Source organism: Taudactylus pleione, unplaced genomic scaffold, assembly GCF_031769625.1.
Source record: "Taudactylus pleione unplaced genomic scaffold, aTauple2 ptg000165l, whole genome shotgun sequence".
NCBI classification, from domain to species: domain Eukaryota; kingdom Metazoa; phylum Chordata; class Amphibia; order Anura; family Myobatrachidae; genus Taudactylus; species Taudactylus pleione.
In genome coordinates, this window is record NW_028284567.1 from 367 (window position 1) to 23,386 (window position 23,020).

The 23,020-nt window shown below is 39.7% G+C and overlaps 1 protein-coding gene across 1 annotated transcript in view; it reads right to left on the minus strand.

Moving 5' to 3' along the window:
• Positions 1-597: 597 nt before the first annotated feature.
• LOC148521411 (solute carrier family 2, facilitated glucose transporter member 9-like) overlaps positions 598-23,020 on the minus strand; it is a 50,057-nt gene continuing 27,634 nt past the window's right edge. Inside the window, exons 4-10 of the mRNA XM_088475192.1 lie at positions 21,496-21,620; positions 18,365-18,510; positions 17,001-17,133; positions 8,717-8,904; positions 6,456-6,566; positions 1,897-1,998; positions 598-669 (exon numbers count right to left, since the gene is read on the minus strand). Coding sequence (XP_088331318.1) covers positions 622-669; positions 1,897-1,998; positions 6,456-6,566; positions 8,717-8,904; positions 17,001-17,133; positions 18,365-18,510; positions 21,496-21,620 — 853 coding nt within the window. The 3' untranslated portion in view covers positions 598-621. The remainder of the gene's footprint in view (positions 670-1,896; positions 1,999-6,455; positions 6,567-8,716; positions 8,905-17,000; positions 17,134-18,364; positions 18,511-21,495; positions 21,621-23,020) is intronic.

Sequence of the window (23,020 nt, forward strand, 5' to 3'; positions counted from 1 at the left end):
AGAGAGCACGCGCGAGAGAGTGCGAGACAGAGAGCGAGAGAGAACAAGAGAGAGAGAGCGCATGGAGGGCCGAGAGAGAAAAAGAGAGAAGGAGAAAGATTATATATTACAATATATTATCCAGTTTTGGATTAATTAGACTAGATGCCACAAAAGTTACCTACATAACAGTCTAAAGTAGAGAGATAACACTTCATATGCATACAAAGATTTATGAAGAGCCTGATATATACAATAGCCATTGTTTTTCCCATGGGTTTCCTGACGTGTGTAACTATCAGCCCTCATAGCCACTGGAATTGCATAAATGTCAAATAATAAATATGTTAATGGAGTATTTAATAACAAGTATTTGTTTTGATTAAATCTATGGAGTCTGTACATGCCCTCCAACAATTCATTTTTCTGAAATCGGGAAAGGGCCATGCATTCTCTAAAATATAGGCATGATCAGTAGGGGTGACTAATAGCGTGGTCATGGCCAAGGCATTACATCTCGTGCTTCTGAAGCACTAGACTTCCCCTAACACACCTCCTCTGCAGCACCCAATTAGTCCAGAGAAGTGGTGAATGGAACATTCCTTCTTACTTTCCCAGCAAGTGGTGAAAAACATCCTAGCTTCACCCTCGGAGCGGCACAGTTGCCTCCTGCCATGTCGGACAGTCTTCCTGAATTAGGGAAAGACTGGTGTGATGAATTCATGTGGGCATAGTTTGCGTGTGTGCGTGTGCGTGTGTGTGTGTGTGTGTGTGTGTGTTTGTTTGTAGTGGCTTCATTGTACAGCAATCAAAAATAATATCTGCTTGTGACAAAATACAGACCCCAGAATTTTTGTGGGAACTCAAATAAAACATTTTAACTCTGCGTTCCCTCACTAGGAGGACGTCATGTTCCGTAGACATCTTCCAGCACTTGGAATAATGGATACTTGATTGGTGAATGACTTCCAGTCATTCACCAATCAGTGAGGTGACCAGCGTTATCCACCAATCAGCATGCCTTACGATATCTACTGATGATGGCCTCCTTCATACCCAGGAACTGTCCTGCCAGCCAGTGTATGGCTGTGTCTGGTGACTAAGAAGCAGAGAAGAGATACTTCCTGGCCAATCCAAATGAATCACAAATGGGCAAGGAGCATCTTCCACTGCCTCCTAGATGTGGTCTGCAGGTGGTTGTGAAATAAAGCCATTCACATGACCAAGTTGGCTGGGGAGTGTGGATGGTAAAGCTACTGTAGCTGCATCATGGCACTTCTGGCCACCCAGCGATCACTGAAGTAGGGGCTACTTGATTAAATGTTTTGCGTCCTCCCAGTACATCCATGCCCACCTTGCAGGCAGATTTGAAAGCTGGGAAAATCGCTTGCATTTCCAGGAAGTCTCCCATAACCCGAGAGTCTTCCGACATTCTCGGACAATAGGCAACTATGCAAAACGATTTTTCTGGAGTTACAATACTTTGATATTTCTTGAAAAACTACCACCTTTCTCACATAGATGGGGAGGATGTATCAAACCTTCTACAGAGGACAAGTGGGGAAGTTACCCATAGCAACCTATCATTTTATTTTAATGTACTTGATAAATGACAGGTGGATTAGTTGCTATTAGAAACTTCTACACTTGTCTTCTTTAGAAGTTCTTATACATCCCCCGATAGCGTAAGAGTGTATCCATTAATTGTAAAGAACAGATCCATTTATTGACAGTTACAGAGCAGGATGAACCAATACTTTATGTACTGTATTTAGGGTTCATAGAGAAACGATATACATAGGACTACTACATTCTTAGTTCATAATCTAATACTTTAGTTCAATTAAACCAGTTTATTTTATAATGATCGTGCTGGCTTCCTGTTCCCCTTTGTCCCCTCTCCCTTCTATTACCTACCTGAAATACAAGTGCTATGGTTATTCCAGCGCAGCACAACCCCATGAAACTAAATCCACCAATAATAAGAGGGCGTCTTCCCAGCTTTTCAACTGTAAAACACTGGAAAAAAAAAAAAGAAGTATGATGCAACAGAAAAGATATACAGCATTTTATATGGTCACACACATTGCCTAAGTGACTTTGCCATTTGGCATCACAAGGCGAAAGGCTTTAAACTGTAGGATCCTTTAAACTGTATAAATCAGTCAGTTTGCTGTTATGTTACAAATTTTGAGTAACCAACATCTCCTGCAATTTGCTATACTCCTGGCAAGTAAACTACTATCAGACCTGTGTGTAGTCAGATCTGTCACAATCTGATTGTGCCGGATTAGGTTTTTCGACAGGTGTACAGTAGATCATCTGCTCTCTAGTGCTCTCTTTAAGCTTGGTGGCAGGTTTCAGTCAGTTCTATTAGTCAGCTAATGTGAGACAAGGCATCTTTACTTCATGCAGTATTACCTCCCTCCAGTGGAGTATAATAATTACATTTTTACAGGAGCATGCGTTTGTCCTGATGTGTCATCATGGTGCTAAATTTGATATATGTAATAAATGTGAACACATTTATTGCACAATATATAATCCTGATTAAAGGTTAATGGTTGATGTCACATACTGCCACCTCATCAGACTTCTATACTTACTTGGAGAGGATATCGTACTGAGGAAATACTCTGCATGAACAGCAATAGTAACACCTGTACACTACAAGGTACAATAAAGCACACTTTAAGGGTACCCATTACTTATACAGTGGAAGCAGCCATTTATCATTATCTGCTTGCTAACGTAGCATTTCAGATTGCTAGGAACCATTGACTTCATTCATTGAGGTCATAATTATTGGTTCAGCCAATTTTACACCTTAGTGAATTAATCACATCCTTGTGAATTAAACTAAATCATAAATATTACACCAATCCATAAACCACCACCACTACTGTTTGTAGATAATGGAATGGCCATTACAAGAATACACATTGTAACAAAAGACATTAATTTTTCGTTAAATGCAACATATAAAATAATCCTACTGTATTTGATTATATTTGTAGTTTCATTTTTTCACCAGTAGCATAGGACTTGCAAATTCTTGTTACATAATACACTTCATGTCAGAGTCCATTATAGTTACAAAGAGAACCATAAAAGTCAAAAGCTAAAAGCTCTTTGCAGATTACATACAGATAATAAATTGTGACCTAACTTCCAACTTCACTACTTACCAGATAAAAAAAGGATATTAAGATATTAGGGTTTATTAAATGTTAAGGATTAAAGTTAGCAAATACTTTCACTTACAAAAGGTAGACTAGCAAGATGTAATTACATAACAAAGACAGTAGTTTGATCTTGGTTCTAATTAGTAAAGATGAACACCTCTATTCTCAAGATTTTTACAAATTGTTATTGTTTATTTATATAGTGCTACCAGTAATGCAGCGCTATACAGATATTTCTCATCCACGATAGTGCCTAATCCACTGTCCTGTAGCTTATTGCCTAAATTCCCTAACACACAAGTATACACACTAGGGTACATTTTATTAGTCAATTAGCCTACCAGTATGTTTTTGGAATGAGGTAGGTAACCAGAGCACCTGCGTGAAACCCATGTAAACAAGGGTGGAACAATCAAACTCCACACCGATAGGGTTCTGAGTGGTATTTGAACTCAAGAACCCAGTGACGTGAGGAAGTTGCCAGCCACAGTGCTGCCCAAAACTGCCCATAATTTGTAAGAAGTAGACAACACAGAAGTCCTTAATTTACCATTTGTACATAATTTATACATCATTTGTATTAAGCAGGTCTATTTTTCCAATGTAGACTAAATTGCAAAAACTATCATGCATGTTAATAGGTCTTTGCAAAGGTACCATACATTACCCTGGCAATGTAAGTCTAGGGATGGGGGCCATCTAAACTACATACAACTATAAGCCTGATTCTGAGTGAGAATGATCTTCTGTTATGGATACAAATAGTGAGTTTTGCCATACAGTACATGCGCAGAAGGAAGTGTATACATTTTTGCGTACCTGCCATCAATTCCAAGTTGGATGAATCCCTGCAGGATCTCGCTTTGCATGACATAGGCTGAAGCTGGGCAGCAACACACAAGAAATGTGTCTCGTGGGACTGTCAGAATCTCACGGAGCTTTAGCTACACGACCATGAGTCACCCGCACGGAGAAGGGCAGCCTGTATCTGATGGATCTCTTGCATGGGGCTGGTGCAAGTGGCGATATTAATGGTGGCAGTAGCGGCGGTTAGCATAAAATCAGTGGGCAGCGAAGCTTCCTGCTTGAAGACGCACAGATTCTTGCATTAGCTAAATGGAGCCTCGCATTTGTATAAAGTAGTACGTCAGTCTAATGGTGCATACACAGGGTCAGATTTGAAGAACGATTGAACGATTTTTACAACGATTTCATCAACGATGAACGATTTCTGACAGTATTAGAATTAATGAAATTGTCCAAATCTGACTGCAAACACATCAGATGTCAAAGATAGTTATCGGACATGCGGGCACGCGTATAGTTCGTCGATGCATGCCCTACATGTCAAAGATATAAAAGATTTTTACAAATCGTTATCGTTCATATCTGATAAGAAATCTGACCGCATGTATGCACCATTACATAGCTTCATGCAAAATCAGGCACTTTGCATCCGACTCACAATCAGGCCCTATGTCAGATTACTCTGTAATGAATTAATTTGTACTTCACTTATAATAAAAGGAGCCTTTGATCATTCAATGTTCTTAATGTCTCAAAGTGGCTATTTTTCCACAACAAAGCGTATTAAGAAATACAACTACATAACAAAGAATCTTAAGAACTGCATTGGCTTCAACTTTCTTTCTCCCCTCTGGAAAAGACGAGGCGGAAAAAAAAAAAAGCTTTGAGCAAAACCAGCAGAAAATATTGACAGCAGAACAAATGCTTGTAATTTTATAACCAATCTCCTAGTGTCCATCGGGTGCCATTTCTGCCTCCACTCAGGACCAATCAGACTTCCAGAGCTATGAGTCTGCCTGAGTGAATGTGAGCCAGTTACTGAAAATCCATGCCTCCTGCACCTCTTCAAACACTTTTATTACTGCTCAATAGTAGACGGTAAGGGCTAGAACCATTTAGCAGCTCAGAGTACTGCTGTATAAAGAGGGGGATTTGAGAAAGATAGAGAGGGGTAAATACACAGACTGTTGGGTGTGGGGGACTCTCCATTTCACTTCTGCACTGTGATGTGTTTATTAAAGGAAGTCCGCGCTGTGAGATTTTGCTCTTGGGAGCCAGTCGCTCACATTAGTCTCTCTAATTGTCAAAAATCTAATTTAGTGTTATGTAGCACAGGCCAGCCCTGGGTTAAAAATATGGAATGTGTGCTTAGTTATAAATTTGTGCTCTATAAATGGTTGGGAATAAGAGGCTGGCGAGGGGGGAAGGAAGAGGAAGGTCAAGAACAGGATCAAAAGGGGACAAGACTGCGACAAGAAGTAGTCAGCTCGTTAGGTGGTCATTTTTCTTTGTGTTTATAAGGAAGGCTAATAGTCAATACCCTTCTCTATCCTCCAGACTGAGACGTGTTAGGTTACAGTATTCGTAAATATAAACCATTTTTCTGTCTTGCTTTATTGCTATTAAACTTTGTCATACTTTGTAGGGATGGTACTAAAGCCATTACTGGCAACACAGATTATAAATACATTGTACATTCTCTCCTTGCAAAGGCAACATAGTGAAACAGGCTCAGCTGTAAGAGTGTATATATGGTCAGTTAGTATAGCAAGAGCTGTCCATGTACCACTGTAAAATAGAATTGCACAGAAATGTACATATTACACAGTGCACTGCCAGCATACCATATAACAATATATACAGATGTAAATTATGTATAGTATATGTATGTATATATGAAGTAATACTACAGTTTTCATAGGATCAACAGTCATTTATCCAATTATATTATTGAGCATTAAAGGGACTTTTACTTATGGGCTTGTGATTTTGTCCTACTAATAATGTATTTATTCAATCAGGCATAGTGGACTCTCACTATAGAGTGCTCCCTAAATACAAGTCTGATAGCACAAAAAATGTGCTAGAGAGAAAAGCAAATTATACTGTAAAAGTTGTAGGAAAAAGCAGTAAAAATTGGGATAGAGACACACATACTATAATATTAATATATATATATATATATATATATATATATACACATACATATATATATACACACACATACATACATACATATACACACACACACTATATATATATATATATATATATATATATATATATACACACACACACACACACACACACACAAACTTGTGGGAGTTGGAAATTTTTGATCTATAGGATACCAAATGTCAAACCTGTTAAAATTGCCATAATATAGAATAATGTTAAACAAACATGTTGGAATGTTACAACATTGTTAGAATATAAGGTTGTAATGTCCTTCTAGTGTGATCTGAAATGCAAGTAAATACATACCCCAACTAGACCTGCGATTATCTCAATTGCACCTGTTCCCACCGTTGTGTACGGGATCTCATCTAAAGGGACACCAGCATTCTCAAATATAGAGTTGGTGTAGAACCAAATCTGCAAAGTAACAGAATTGTAGCATTCAGTCAACTCTTCCTGACAAAAAAAGTAATGTTTAGTGAAATGGGTATGCATTGTACATTCACATACGGTATATTATAGAATTTATTCAAAACTCGAGTCACATTGTTAAAACAGATTTGGCATGTACAAAAAGTGCTGGAGCCTGCCAGAATCGCAACCACAGCCCCAAGATGGATTTATCATGTCATCTTCAGAGGCGTGCCTGATGACCACAACTGTGCATGTCAAATACCCCCACACTTAAGCTGGCCACGCATCTATAGATTATCTGTCCAACTAGCCAACTAGTTGATTGGTTGGAATGAAAATCTGGTAACGTATGGGAGTAAATGATTATCAGCAATTTGCTCCTAAATGCCAGAAAACAGATGAAAATGGTCATCAGACAAGTTTGTTAAATGTTCGATCTAAACAATTTGTTCAAACAACAGTTTTTGTCCATTTTACGGCGGTTGGGAGCAAATTGCTGATTGTCATTTGCTTTCATACCTTACCAGATTTTCATTCCAACCAATCAACTGGTTGGACAGATAATCTTTAGATGTGTGGCCAACTTAAGCCACTACAACACCTGGGCCCGATGTTTTACAGCATCTCTAGCTTAATGTAGAGCAATGAAGATAATGAAAACAACTTCCTAAGAGTCCCAGAAAGAAAGTTGTAAGTGGCATGATAATTTTTGTGGAGAGAGAATAGCATTAAATTGCAGAATATCAGTTGAAAAAAAAAAAACTTTTCGACTTTTTACATAAAAGGGAAAATATGGAAGGAAACTTGGAACTACGAAAATATAAAACACAAAAAAAACACAACACTGGAAAAGCTTAGATGTGACCAATTTCACCATAGACATTACTACATACAGTATGTTTACAAAAAAATGGCTGAAATCAGTACACACAAGCTTTTCTGTATGATTGCCAATCATGGCCTCAATGAAGCCAGACACACCAAAGCTTTCTTCCCATATATATGCTTAGTAATACCGTAGTCAATTGTACCTAAATGTTCATGTGTTAAGAATATCCTAACACATAACCTGAAAAGTAATTTTAGCTGTTCTATTGTTCCTGATAAGCTAGGGGTTCAGCATATTCTTGATCAAATTTAGTGAGCTTCTCAATTTTCCTTTGATGAAATGTATTAATAATATGAAACATAGATGTCTAGCCGTACATTGGCAAAAATACTGCAAGTTTATTCTGTACAGTGTCACCTGAGGTAATATATGTCCTAGAGTAAATAATACAGATGTTAAAAGTCACTAGGGAGTTCAAGGACCAAGCAGCTTGAGGCAAAAAGTAAAGTGGTTTTATATATGGCACAGAACTCAAAGGTGATTTTTCAAAACCTTTAATCTTCGTAGAATGGATTTATTAAAAAAAAAATCTTTAAAATCAGAATGTAATGTGATTTTTCTTGTCCAGTTTGATATGAAGTTACTTTTCCAAAAATATATTTTCTTGAAATTACAAATAAACTTTTCATATAAATAATAATGATAATCTGCCACCACTTAAACTTTTTCCAGGCTAGGTCTTAAATTGCTGAAGGTCTGGTGGCCAGGGAAGAGTTCTGTGGGAGGTGCTCTTGGGAGTGGGCAAAAATATTGTGTCTAGGGGTTGCCTGTCCCCTAAATCCACCCCTGTGCATCAACGACCATTGTTTTGCCCTTGTCCTATAATCCATAGAGATGTGCGCGGACCCCTTTGTTTTGGACACATCTTCATGTTTTGGTTTTGCAAAAGTGTATTGGTTTTTAAAAAAAAAAAAAGTTTTTAAATTCAGCTAAAATGTTGTCATTTTTGCAATCCAAAACCCGAAATTTGGATACAAAATCCAAATTCCGAACCGCGGGAAAATCAGAACCATGACTCGGAGCAGTTCAGATTTCCTCAGATTCATCTGGATTCACAAAAGTCAGGTGGATTCAGATTTGTGGAGAACCGAACTGCACATCTCCAGTTATCTGTTAAAACCTCGTATCACTCTAATTCATAATAATAATGCTTTCACTATACAAGTTATTTATGTGGCTTAAGGCAAGAAGATTCATGCATTTCATAAACATACATTTTGGAATGGAAAATTCGGTTTCCCATTTATAGACACAGGTGACTTACTGCATCAATCCCAGAAAGCTGCATACCCATATTAATCACAATAACGGACACGGTCTGCCAGAACAAGGTGCGGTCTAGTAACAGTTGGCACACGGAGACTGTGTGTATGGAAGTCAGAGACTGCTGCTCTTCCTGCATCTCCTCAATGACATCTTGCACATCGTATTCACCTCGGAAACATCGTAAAGCTGAAAAATAATTTTTTTTTTTTTAGAATTTGTTCTTAAAAGATCTCATTGGGCAGATGATGAAGTTATTTTATGAACAAATGCTTATATTGCTGAATATTTGTACAGGTTGAGTCTCCCATATCCAAATATTCCGAAATATTCCGAAATTCGGAATAATTTTGGCATGACTGAGATAATGAAACCTTTGATTTTTGATGGTTCAATGTACACAAACTTTGTCGAAGGCACAAATTATTAAAAATATTGTATAAAATTACCCTCAGGCTGTGTATATGGTGTATATGAAACAAATTAATTTCATTTCTGTACACAAACTTTGCTTGAGCCACAAAATTATTGAAAATATTGTATAAAATGACCTGCAATCTGTGTGTATAAGGTGTATATAACACATAAATGCATTGTGTGTGTATATTGGGGTCCCATTCCCAAGATATTTCATTATGATATGCAAATATTCCAAAATACGGAATATTCCGTTATCCAAAATGCCCCTGGTCCCAAGCATTTTGGATATGGGAGACTCAACCTGTATTTATAAATGAGTGAGGGTAAACCTGATCAAAAGCAGCACCACTCAGTGATCAAGTTATCAAGAATAAGACAGACATTGCAATAAGCCTTGAATTAAACTTACTGTACATAATTTTTTTCAGTTTTGTTCCTTTACCTCCACTATTCATACAATAAATATGGTCTATATATTAAAAGGGTGAAATTCTCATCTTCAGAGAAATTGAGTGTTTTCAGCTAAAACAGGGCTTCAGCCTATACATTAACAAATCACCCCTCCCACTTGCGGTAAATCCTGCTTTTCGTAGCTTGATCAATTAGTCCCATTGAGAATTACGGAGACTGCAGTGTTGTATGTTAGGTTGTCTAATGCAGGAGATCTCAGATATCTCCTTTGTTAGGCTTTTGTTAATTTACCTCAAGGACTAAAAACTATAGTAAAAAAAAAAAAAAAAAAAAAAGAAGTAAAGATTTTCTACTTTAACCACTTCGCTGCTGAAAGCTTTCTCACTTTTGCGAAGAGGTAATTTTTTCCCCATTTGCGCTCATCACATTCCAACATCAATATAAATATTTTTTTATGTGGTACCCACACAAATTATACCTTGATGTTATTTTCTAGAAGGCTTTGTATTTTTAGAAAATACCATTAGTCTTTTTAATCAATCATTTTAATATGTCAAAAAAATGACAAAACAACTAAACTCAAATGGGGAAAAAAAAAAAAAAAAAAAAAAAAGTGTTTTTATTGAAATTTCTAGAAAGAAAGAGAAATCAAGAGCAAACGTGTGTTTTTTTCTATTTTATAATCTCCACAAAAGAGATACTTGTTTTGCCAATAATCCACCTTTTCAAAACAGTAAAAAGCAGGATTTTAAGTGTGGGTTTTGATATAAAATAAAATCTGCACTTGAATTGAAAATTCATTCTTTTTTTTTGTACATTTTTCACTGTATAGTTACCATGTAGGGAGAATATCGTAGATCAACAAGGCCGACAATTTTAAAAACTAGACAACCTAGGGCTTTAAAAGGAGAGACCATTTTTTTTTAGTTTTACACAAGATAGGGGAGATAGGAGCTTTAGGTTCTCGCCCTTCCCCTCATCTGTGGAAAATTAATTTTTTTTTGTGTACTGAGGGCCTGATTCAGAGATGGACGGAACTGCAGAGCCGCACACAAGCGGCTACGCAATTCCGACCATCTCAAATGCAACAGGAAGTGTCTAGACACCTCGTTGCTGTATCTGCGATCCCAGCGCTGCAACATTCCCTCTAGAATGTATGCTCTCAAGGGCAGGGCCCGAAACCTTATGTGATGAATAATCATTGGTCAGGTTTGTCCAGCATAAAATCGTCCTCAGAAACCAATGTAGTTTTAAAGGTTAGACTCTTCCCCAGCTCTATCCTAACTGGCTGCTACAAGTTCAGGTTTTTCTTTCCTCCCCCTCCGAGTCTATTAATTCCCTGCTTCTTATAGAAAACTGAGTAGCACTGGTTGTGTGTTTTAAGGTCCCCATATATCTTCAATGGATCGTTGCAATGGGATCAGAAATGCCGACCAGCGGCCATCGATGTTCCGCGATCCATCACAGGATCGGTGAAATTCAACATGTTAAAATTTCACCGATCTGCCAATCATGATAATTCTTTGATCATGATCGGCATATCTGTGATAGCCAACATGTTGGATTTCAACAATCCTGCAATACCGGGTTGCAGGATCGCTACATCGCGACGATTTGTCGCTGATGTATGGGGGCCTTTAGTTGTTTCAGTTATCCAACTGCAGCCACACCCTGCTATCAGCAATGAAAGCTGAAATACCATCAAGTGCATGTGGATAGTCCCATAGCTTGCCACATCCTTTTTTGTATTTATTTCAGTTAGTACAGTATAAAACATGTATTGTGGACCACAATCAACTCTTGCAAATGTGATACTGCTTTCTCCTGCCTGTCCTACTATCTCTTTGTTCTGTCTTTCTCGGTCTCTTCTCATGACTACTCCCCGCCTCCCCTACCCCTCTCTCCTACTACCTGTTAGCATATTTCAAGATCCTGTTCTTAAGGCCCCCATACATTAGCAAGTGATTGCAGTAATCGTGCAATTTGCAATCGATTGAAAAGTTAAAGATTTTTATACACAATCGCAAATTGCACGATTGCTGCAATCAATTGCTGATGTATGGGGGCTTTTAGTCCTCTCCTTTTCTCCCTATGCACTTCCTCCCTTTGTGAGCTCATCAGCACTTTTGGCCTCTAGCTGTATGCTACCGATAGTCAAATCTACTCCTCTTCCCATGACCATACCCCCTCTTGCCTACAGATGTTGTAATGCTATTCGCTCCTAGAAGTCCCAATGTTTTTTTAAACAACAACATGTCTAAGAATAAGCTCATCACCTTCCCACCTGCCTGAGTCCCTTCCTTTTTCAAATTATGCGTTTACAACATCACCCACTCTTCTGCCACACAAGTCTACTGCCTAGGAGTTATTCTTGACTCCTCCCTCTCTTTCTGCCCCCACATTCATTCCCGCTTCCATTCATGCTGTTTCAACCTTTATAATATCTGTAGAGTCATACCTGGTCTCACCTTGAATGCAGCCAAGGCCCTCATTTACTCACTGGTCATCTTTTGACTGGGCTACTACAATCTCCTCTTATCTTGCCTTCCCTACTCCCACCTCTCTCTAGTCTAGTCAATCCTAAACACCACTGCTTGGCTCTTTTTCATCCAATCTACTCACTACTAGCATCCTTTCTCCAGTAGGCCCTACGATGACTTCCTCTAAAGATTCCAATTAAAACTTCTCATATTCACCCATAGAGTGCTCACCAAATCCTCTCCCATACAGCTCTAATCTCTCTCCACACTACTGCCTGCTCTCTTAATTTTGCCAATGATAGTCCTCTCTTCCTGATGCCACTTTCCATTCCCGCCTCCAGGACTTCTGTCATGTTGAATAACAACTCTGGAACTCACTCCCTCTCCCTATCAGGCTCTCCACCTGTCTCCAAAGTTTCAAACGGGTAATTAAAACCCATTTCTTTTTAATCAAAGCCTACCAGCTTTCCCCCTAACCAAACCCTTTTATCCCCACACACTGACTCACCCCTCTCTCTTATCCATGTTTGACTGCCCCTCCCCTATAGATTGCAGTCTCTTACAAGCAGTTCCCCTCCCAAACTCTTCTTTTCTTTACTACAGTATAGTATACCATGGTCTCCATGCATTGTTTACAATAAGTGTCTCCGAACCAGTCTGCTCTGCCCATCTACTGGGGTACAGGTTTAGAAAGGGCTTTTTTTCGAATTATAGTGATTGTATTTGCACTGATGTGTAATTTTTGACTGTCATGTATATATTGTTTTTGTCCAGTTAGGTTTGAAATTTTATATGGCAACACAGACCCCTTGTGGGGCCCATAAAGAATAATAATAATAATATTATTATTATTATTAATAATAATATTATTATTAATAATAATAATATATTTTTAAAAACAGTAAAGTAGTTGTGCTTTTCATTGTGACTTTCTTAATGAAGTGCAACAAAAACAGCATTATCATAATTTAACAGACAGCCTCATTTTTACAGTTAAAAAGATGATTAATTTAATTCAAGGAATATATAACAAACACCAAAAAGTTTCACGAATTATAAAAATAAAAATGTTTAAGAGTTATGTAATTATTTTCTACCATTGCACAGAGAAATAAAGATGAATTGATTTTTGAGAGGGACCAGCTAACTGTTGTCAGTGAAAGAGAAGGACATGTAACGCCTCCCCTTCGCTTTGTCTCTTACTTTCATCCCAGTGATTATGAGTCATTATAATAGCCAACAGTGTTGTCTCAATATCAAATGATCATTGCTTTGTGTGCACTGAGCAATTCAACAAACAGACAGATAGAAGAGTGAGAGTAAAGATTCACAGGTATCTCCTGTAACCTGGGGGAAGCAATGAAAGTGACAGACAAGACTGCGAGGGGGGCCATCCATTCATCTTTCCAGGAGCAGGAAATAAGCACAAGCAAATCTGCAACAATGGAAGCAAGACTGGATTTAGAATTGTTTTTAGGCATCTTGTGTGAGTACCCTAATTTGTGCTCCTCACATGCTCCAATGTTTTTGCTAGAAATGATAGGTGGTTAGTAACAGCGAAATATGTATGTGTACATATATACACGAGGTATGTCTATTAAATAATGAGACTGATTAAATAACATCTTTATTTATTGGCATTACAAATTTAATGTTTGTCCCCTTCAATATACTTGTTTTCCACTGGTGGAAGGCATGGAGCAAATCAATTTCTGTTAGTTGTTTCAACATATCTGCTGTTTTCTTCTTTACAGCATCAACTGATTAAAAATGTGGCCCTTTAACCACTGATTTAACTTTTGTGAAAAGATAAAAGTCGCAAGGTGCTAAACCGGGCAAATATGGAGGATGTTCAAGTGTAGTAATAATGTGATTGTCGGTCAAAAACTGCTTCACAGAAAGAGCTTAGTGAGCAGGCACATTGTCTTGGTGAAGAATGAAACCATTTTTCCACAGTTGCGGCCGTTTCTTTCTGACTCTCTCTCTCAGCTTTTTCAAAACGTTCTTATAATAATGCGGGTTACCTGTTGTGCCTTCTGGAACCATTGCTTTGAATTTTGACTTGCTTTGATAAGCTTTTTCATTCTTGGTGATGACGGTGTTTTCCAGTGCATTGACTGGCTTTTGTTTTCAGGATCGTACTGGAAGATCCAGGTCTCATCACAAGTGATTACTTTATGAAACAGGTTTGTATCTGCGTCAAGTTGCTGCAGAATGCAGGGCCGGATTATAGGAGGGGCGAACGGGGCGATCGTCCAGGGGCCCCCACAGTCCTTAATACGGCCCTGGCAGAATGTCAACACAACATTCCTTGCAATATTCTTTTTGGTCTGGTGTGAGAATCCTTGGGGCCATCTTTGCACAAACTTTCGTCATGTTAAGATACTCACGCAAAAATTTTCCATGCGGTGTCTTTGTCAATGTTCACAGATTCAGCTATCATTCGAACACTGAGTCGGCGATCTTTTCGAACAATCTGACTGATTTTTTTCTACATTTTCTTCGGTTCTTGAAGTGCAAGGTCATCCGGGGCGTTCATCTTCGACATTCTTATGTTCCTCGCTGAATCTTTTGTGCCACTCAAACACACGTGTACGAGACAGGCAGTCATTCCCATAGGCCGCAATAAGCATTTGGAAACATCCAGTTGGTGTTTTGTGCAATTTTACTAAAAATTTCAAAATTGACACATTGTTCAACTTTTAAACTTAGCATTTTTTTAGCACTCTACAGAAAACACAACCAAATTAAATGGCGACTCACAATCAACTGAACGTCAGAGTGTTGCTGCTGGTCATGCAGGTTCAGATAAGTTCAAGGTTACTACGTATGCAGTTAGAACCGGTTCTGACTGCTTTGTTTACTAGGTGGAATCACAGTCTCGTTATTTTATATTTTATAGACATACCTCATATTTAAAACCATTTCTAATATTCCCTCTGGAACATAATACACAATCTTTTGGTGGGCAGTTTAATAACATTCTTTAAGAATATGCATCGCACCTGACAGCGGTCACACTTTTTAAAGTTGTATAAGATTAATTTCCAATACGACACAATGCTTTAAGAAAACATCCACCTATAAAAGTTTAGTATAGTCGCAAGAAAAAGAACTCCTGGATTGTCTACTTTACAAAGAAGGCTTCCCTTTGTAACCTAGACATGAGCCATATTTTCAATTGTAAATTCAGATGTTGGATGGAAGCTCTAGTAAAGTGCAGAGTTTTTCAACACAGATAAAGCAAGACAAAAATGGGGAAAATTCTAAAAGAGAGGGACAAGAGTATTTGGGTCTCATAAAACTAAACCTAGGAGTCATGTAATCAACTACTGAAAATAGGCAAGGCATTGTGTGTGAAATTCTAATTCAACATGTCATACCGGACAAACTGAAAAAAGTGGCTTATAAAATGTTACAGAGAAACAACATCTACAAACAGATGGAAAAAGAAACAATAGATGTGGTTTGGGTAAGAAACTTGGCATATTGACTCTCTAAGTGGTTGCTTGGAACTCTTATATGATGGGGAACTATGATGCATAAACACCTGTCCAGTGAGTCATCCTAGCTCAATGTAGAGTTATGTCACAAAGTCCTATTGAAGTGTTTGAAAAAAGCCTTCATTTTTATGAATGACGGAGACGTCCCTGAGGCATGAGGGTATTCTGCTAGCAGACTTCAAAAGGACTTAGGGATAATACTACTTTAAACTTGGAAGCAAACATATGACCCAAACGGTCTCTCCCTGAACTATATGTTGCAGCTCCCACCACATGGTCAGTGGCAGATTGGAAATGACAGATTGGTAATTTAGACCATTTTGTTTTCTCTACGATTTGTTACGGTACAACACTATTGTACTCTTTTCTCTTTTATGTACTGGCAATGACTTTGAAGGTTTACATCTTACAGACCACGAGAAAAGGGAAGTTGATATATGTTCCATTTTTTTATGGTTCTGTTTTTGATGACTCAATGTACAGGTGTTTATGCATCATAGGTTCTCCACCATAAAAGGGTCTCAAGCAACCAATTGGAAAGATATAGCGCCACATTTCATACCCAAACCACATCTATTGTATGGTTTTTGGCTCTAGCGGAGAGCTAGGTTATTTACGAGCTGCTCCTCACTACTAGGAGTGCCAGTGTTTAAATCTGTGAAAGTCCTAGTAGGAGACACATGGATAACAAACTAAATACTTTACTACATAGTGTAATATATAGAATGTTTCAAACATTCTTGAATATATTAGTAGAAGTTTCATTGGAGCAAGTTGTGATTCTGTACTTAACATATACTATACTTAATAACCCATTTAAAAAAAATTAGCTAAAATTAATTGCACACCATATTCATTGCTCTGGCCCATTAGCCACTCTCCCTAGCATGAACAACTTTGTACAACCTCATAGTACCTGTTTAGAAAATTAGTTTTCTACTTTTTGTCCTTAAAAAAGCTCTAAATACTATATTACGACTAGTTTTGAAATCTGCAGAACATTTTTGTTTTATAACTCAACAGGTCCACTTGTGTTTTATGAAGAATGTCACAGTTATAGCTCCCAAAAAAGGATGGTTTGGGTTCCAGATGCCGACAGTCACAATCCTGATGCCGGATCCTGACATGGTTAGCATGCAGACACCTGTCGGTAAGTATCCTAGCCCTACCCCCAACCTTCCCCGCAACATAAAACTTACCTCCCCTTCTAGTGCCTAACCCTAACCCTCCCCCCTAGTGCTTAACCCTAACTGTCCCCCTAACCCCACTACTTACTGTCGGGATGCTGATGGTCATGATGCCGGCACCCGGATTCTAACTGGTGTCAGGATTCGGGCGCCATTATTCTGAGTGCTGGCATCCTGACAGCCAGGATTTAAACTACCTCCCAAAATGATATATGCTAAATATTACTGAGTATTTGCAAGTTTTGAGCGGGCTCCATTCCTATAATTTCCATTTTACTACTCACCATTTATTGTGGCATGTACATTGCCCTGGTCCATAAGAAGATAACGGGGGCTCTCTGGAAAGAAAGGTAAAATCGAGACTTGCACAACAGTAGGTACCACAATCAAGGCAAGGAACAGGGGCCACATCTCATCCTATTGGGATAAAATGGATTTCATTATTTTAAGAAACAACCGCACAACAGATGTTATGCCTGGGAAGACATACAGTACGCCTTACTAGAAATTATAATATATTCTCTTTCTACCAGCCAATTTATAAACTCATACTCACTTACCAAAATATATAATATATATTACTAAATGTAATAAACACCTGAAAGGAATCGGTATGTAATGCCGGCTGTCGGGATGCCTCCTGTCAAAATACAGACAGCGGCATCCCGATTGCTGGTATCCCGACAGGGGTTGGGTAAGTATACTTACCCTTCCCCCTTCTCCCCCTAACCCTCCCTTCTTGTAGCCCAACTCTAACCCTCCCCACCCCCTAACCCCCCCAGTTAGTGCCTAAACCAGTCTCCCCCCTTCGTGCTTAAACCTAACCATCCCCCCTTAGTGCCTAACCCCGCCCCCCCAGTGGTGCCTAACCCCAACCTCCCTCAAAAAAACCTAACCCAGCTGAGCTGCCTAAACCTAACCCCCCTGCGACTAACAGCTAAGGGCGCCCTGTATTTGCCTATTTCGGGCTGGTATCCTGCTTGATTCCGGCGTCAGGGATTTAGATAGGCATCGAAATACCGACTCCTATCTAAAGGTCCTGTGTCAGGCTTTCAGCGCCGGGATTCAGACTAGCGGTATGCTACCACCAGTCTGATAACTACATCCCACCTGTAAAGCACACTAAATATAGTACAGATAAGAGTCATTGATAACGCACACAATTGCATTCTGAAATCTTAACGTTGTTGTCGCAGCCTGGACACGGAATACCCATTTCAGTATTGAATTCAGGAATAAACCTCCAAAAGCATTGACTATATATAAGTTATACATTTAAGATGAAGCCCTTATTATTGAATCTTCCATGAGCCAAAGTTGCATAAATAGCTTTGATTTCATACAGGTAATTCATTGCTCCCAATTGTCCCAATTTTCTTAGGACAATCCATATTCTCAGGCTACTAAAGGGGCAGAGCTTCAACCAAAATGGGCATTTATGGGTAGATCTGGGCTGAGTTTTGGCAGATTGAGAATATACAGTAGAAATCAAAATCTGCCATGATAACTTTATATTTGCTAGCTGTTGTCATTCTACACCTGTAAACATTCCCTTACTGCCACCAAATAATCCAGTCTAGAATTAAGTAAAGACACAGCAACCACCTCCTCTCACTCTCTTAACGTACAATAAACAAAACAGACTGACCTGACCCAGCAGCTCCGGCAGGCCAAGAACCTGAGCAGTAAACACCCCAAGGCAGATGAAAATACTTGGCATCATTCCTAAGAATCCACGCAAATTCTTTGGGGAAATTTCTCCCAAATACATGGGAACCACGCTAAGGGCAATACCTTCAGAGGAAACAGTATAGATAAATAGAATTATATGGAATGGATAACACATATAAGAAGTTAAAACTATTGGAAAACAAATGGTAATCTGCAAGAGATACATTTTTGGTAGAACTATTAGAACAAATCATGGCATGATGAAAGCAGAAAGTTATTTATATGTAAACAAAAATTTCTTATAAGCACTGGTAGTGTATTTTACTCTGTATGGTGTAAGGAAGCAAAACTTTATGTTCTGTTGCTGCATTTTGCTAGTACAACGTGAAAATTTCTGCAGAGCTACTTGTGGGATGGTCCCCACACATGGAACCAATAGAGGTAAGATAGTACTTCGAGATGACCTGTCCACATTACTGATACTCACAGGTGCACGGACATGTTCTTTACAGGTTACAGCGAGATGACAAGAGATACTGTACATTTGTTGACAAGATCTAAAGTCTAAGTACATTTTGATTGAGGGTCTACAAATCCCTAACGAACAAAACTACTGTATGCCCAACGTTAAACCATTTGCTCATACACTATTTTTCTTGGCTGCTAACAGATAATCGTCAAGGTCCAGAAATGCCTGAACATAGATTTCCAGTACATTAAGAGAGACACCTGTACACAATTCTTAGTTTGTGGCCTACGTGGATTACAATGGACCGCTTGCTTACACCCACAACATTAATTCTCTTTTTTCCATATTAACTTAAGGCCAACATCTAATTAAGGTGTTACACTAGATGACTCGTGTGACGTAGACACCTGACATTTACTTTCTTTACCTCTGTATACTGTTCTCTTTTGCTACATTACGCTCTAACCCTCGGCTATCGCTCTTTTCTCTTACCCCATCTTGCTAGGTATACAGGTCTTAAAAGTAATTCAGAAGTTGCATTTCTTCTAAGGTGCTGTGCATCTAAGAGGCTACCCCATGGAGATGATTATGGGTCATTTTAGCAGAGGGAGATTAGGGATTCTTCCTTATTTATCAAACTGCACTTTATATGATGGCCAATACCAGGCAGGGGGCAGTGTACAGCTTCCGTGAAGGCCCCCGATCTCTCACTAGGGTATGAACAGAGGGCCTGATTCAGAGCCGAACGCTCTGACCAGAGCGCTCGCTCTAAATCAGGGCCCTCCATGAAAATGGAGCGTCCTCCTGGACGCTCGCATAGCTGTGGGTGACCACCCACAGCTTATGCGAGCGTCCATGATGATGGTCAAGACGATCGCGACCATCGGGCTTGCGACGGAGACCCTGCGGTAGGGTCTCGCTGCCGCAAGCCCAGGAGTGATTTTGGCTCTATCAGAGCCAAAATCACTCCCACTGACATCACTAGTGATGTCAGTGGGGCCGGACCCAGATGGTAGGCATTCCCATGGGAACGCCTCCATCTGGCAGCCACGCCCCCGGCACGCCCACCAAAGGGGCCGTGCTGTCAATCAACATCGACAGCACGCCCAGTTTGGTGCGAGACCCGGAGCGACGGAGAGCCCGTCGCTAGCCGGGTCTCGTGCATGCGCACGACGGAGCTCCCTCCGTCGTGCGCATGCGCAGTGGGGCAACATCGACCCGCTTGCGAGCGGGTCTGAATGACCCCCAGAGTACATTCTGGCACTGTTACACTACTGTCATGGTGACTATTTTTGTTAAATATCCTTGAAAAAGAACTTATACTGCCGAGTAGCAACCTACAGCACTTTGTTTGCGGTTACAATTCTACCAAGCAAATAAAATACTTTGAATACATACAACAGGATGTAGTTAATAACCCAGCGGATGAGATGCCTGCAGTCGATATACCGACGCCGGGATCCCGCCGTTGAGCAAAATGCTGACGCCGCCATCTCTGCAGGAATCAGGATACCGGCATTGGAATCCCGATCGTAAGAGACCGGAGGCAGGTAAGTATGAGGTGTGGGGAGTTAGGTTTAGGCACATCCTGGGGGGACTTAGGGATAGGCACCCCCCAGGGAGGGTTAGCATTAGGCACCACCAGGGGGAGGTCAGGTTTAGGGTGCGGGAAGGGAGGGGTAGGTTTAGACACACCTGGGGGGATTTAGGGTTAGGCACCACCAAGAGAAGGTTAGGGTTGGGGGGGGGGGGGAGGTTAAGATACTTACCTTCCTTCGTCGAGATCTCCTCCTGTCAGGATTTGAACCGACGGCTAAACAGCTGCCGGTATTTCAATCCCATTCCCATACAAAGACCTAAGTATCATATACTAATGAACAAATGCATTATCGTCTGAAAGGGACGAAGGTATATTTACCAACATTGCTTAAAAGGGGGAAAACCACAGCAACCAGACATTAGACGTTATCTGATTAATGAGAGTTCGAAAATGAAAGTTAATTAGATGTCATTATTTTAGTGCAGATTTTGATCTTTGAGCAATGTTTGTAAGACTAGAGTAGAGATGGTCCTCATTTCAGACAATAAGGTTGATGCAGAATTGGCAGCGAAGTGGGTTGTAAATGTCTGAAAAGAAAAAGTACAGAAAAATGCTGCATTTTCGCACATACAGTATGCAGAGCTGTCCAGATGCATACCGCTCAGCATTGACAGAAGACGTACCTGGTTTACTACAAGGCGTCATGTACCCTATAATGGGTGCTTCACACTGTTTGCCCCCTGCAATCCCCCAGATTTGCCCCTGGCTGAGGGGCACGCAGCACCCCTCTGTGGAGCGCGCTGTTTTGTTTTTGTCTTGTAAAGAGGCGCAATGCTGCTGTACTTCCTGATGCCGGCATCCCCACCCATTCATTGTGACGCCATGATCTCATGTGTTCAGGTGGTGGCGCAGGGCCCTGCCCCGGCACTGCTTATAATGGTATTGCAGTTTTACATTTCCTGCTTAAACACGTCAAAAAGCGGCTCCCAGTCTCCAGTATATTACAATGTATGTGAATTCTTATTGTAAGGAGAGACAGTGTTAATGGCTGTTTTTGTTGCATTGCCTGAGTGTGCAATAGGTCATTAGAATCCCTTACCTGAGTGAATGCCTGTGATAAACCGTCCGATGATCACCATCTCTGGGGATGCTAGAATTCGACTGAATCCCATAAAGACAGCAGCTATGAACACCAGAGGGGAGGTTTTTATTACTGTTCCTTTCCTGCAGAATAGAATGAACAGTTTTGACCAATAGCCGGGCATGGACTTGAGTTTGGGGGCCTGAATCTAAGATGCACATACTGTGAACGCAACTCTGTATGCTTGCTGCAAGTGGAATTCAAATTGAATGATGTTGTAACCATATGCACATTTAGAGTTGTAAACATGTAGACATAGTCATGTATACGATCACACCACCTCACACTTCCGTCCGTAAGAAAAGCTGCCATCATTATCACTGGCACTTAAGCAAGATACAGACCTATAAAGCTATCGGCACGATCATCCGATATTTGATGATCGGCCTGATAACTGCTTAGGTGTGTATACAGCAGTGTTAAACAGCTTAAAACGCTTCTGCCAACGTCAGATTAGGAGGTTACATCTTATAAGCAAGCAGTTTAATATTTAAGATGCATTGAAGAATTTACACACAAAGGGCCGCATTCAATTAGCGGGGAAAACGGCCGTGTTTTTCGCCATCGGCGAAAATGAATGTTTTTTGCCAAAAAAAAAAAAAATTGAAAACTGAGAAAAGAAAAAAAAAGAAAAAAAAAAAAAAGAAGAAATTCTCCATCCCAGACCAGGAGGAAAAAAAATAAAATAGTAATAATAATAATATGCAAAATCCCTCTTTTTGGCTAAAAATGTGGGGATTTCTTTCAAAACCCTTTTGACACCCCTCCCCTTAATGACAAATTACCCCAAAAATTTCTCGTAATTGGGGACTTTGTCGAAAAACGAAATTTTGGGTGGGGAAAAAAACAAAAAACCAGCAATCTTTTTTCCAGGAAATTACTGTTCCACGTAAATTGGTGGCATATTAAAATGGGTGCAAGCATATTTTCGTGTCGTAAGAACGCAATTTTCAAAACTTTTAAAAAGCTGCCTGCTGTGACCGCATGCAATGTTTAAATCACCTGATGCATCCATACCACCCCCCCCCCAAAAAAAAAAAAAAATCAGACCAAAAACATTAAAACCATTTTCAACTATTTTTTATTTCCACCCAAAATATACACGGTCCGTTTTTTTTTACCAAAGTACACAATTTATGAAAAACTTTTGGGGTAATTTATCATTAGGGGGGGGGGGTGTCCATAGGGTTCTGAAAAAAATCCCCACACTTTTAGACAAAAATAGGGATTTTGCATTTTTATTCTGCTGGTCTGGGATGAGAAAACTTCCCCAGTTTTTTTTCTCCATTTCCACCTGTTTGCCTTTTTTGCAGGTTTTTTGGTGATAATTTCACCTCTTTTGGCGACAAAAAAATGAGCGTTTTCGCCGCTAATTGAATACGGCCCTTAGCTAAAAAAAGCTCTGTGTGTAGGGGGTACGCTCTGATCAGATAATATCCCTGATGATCGGAGCCATTATCTGATCTGCTATGTGATCGGCATA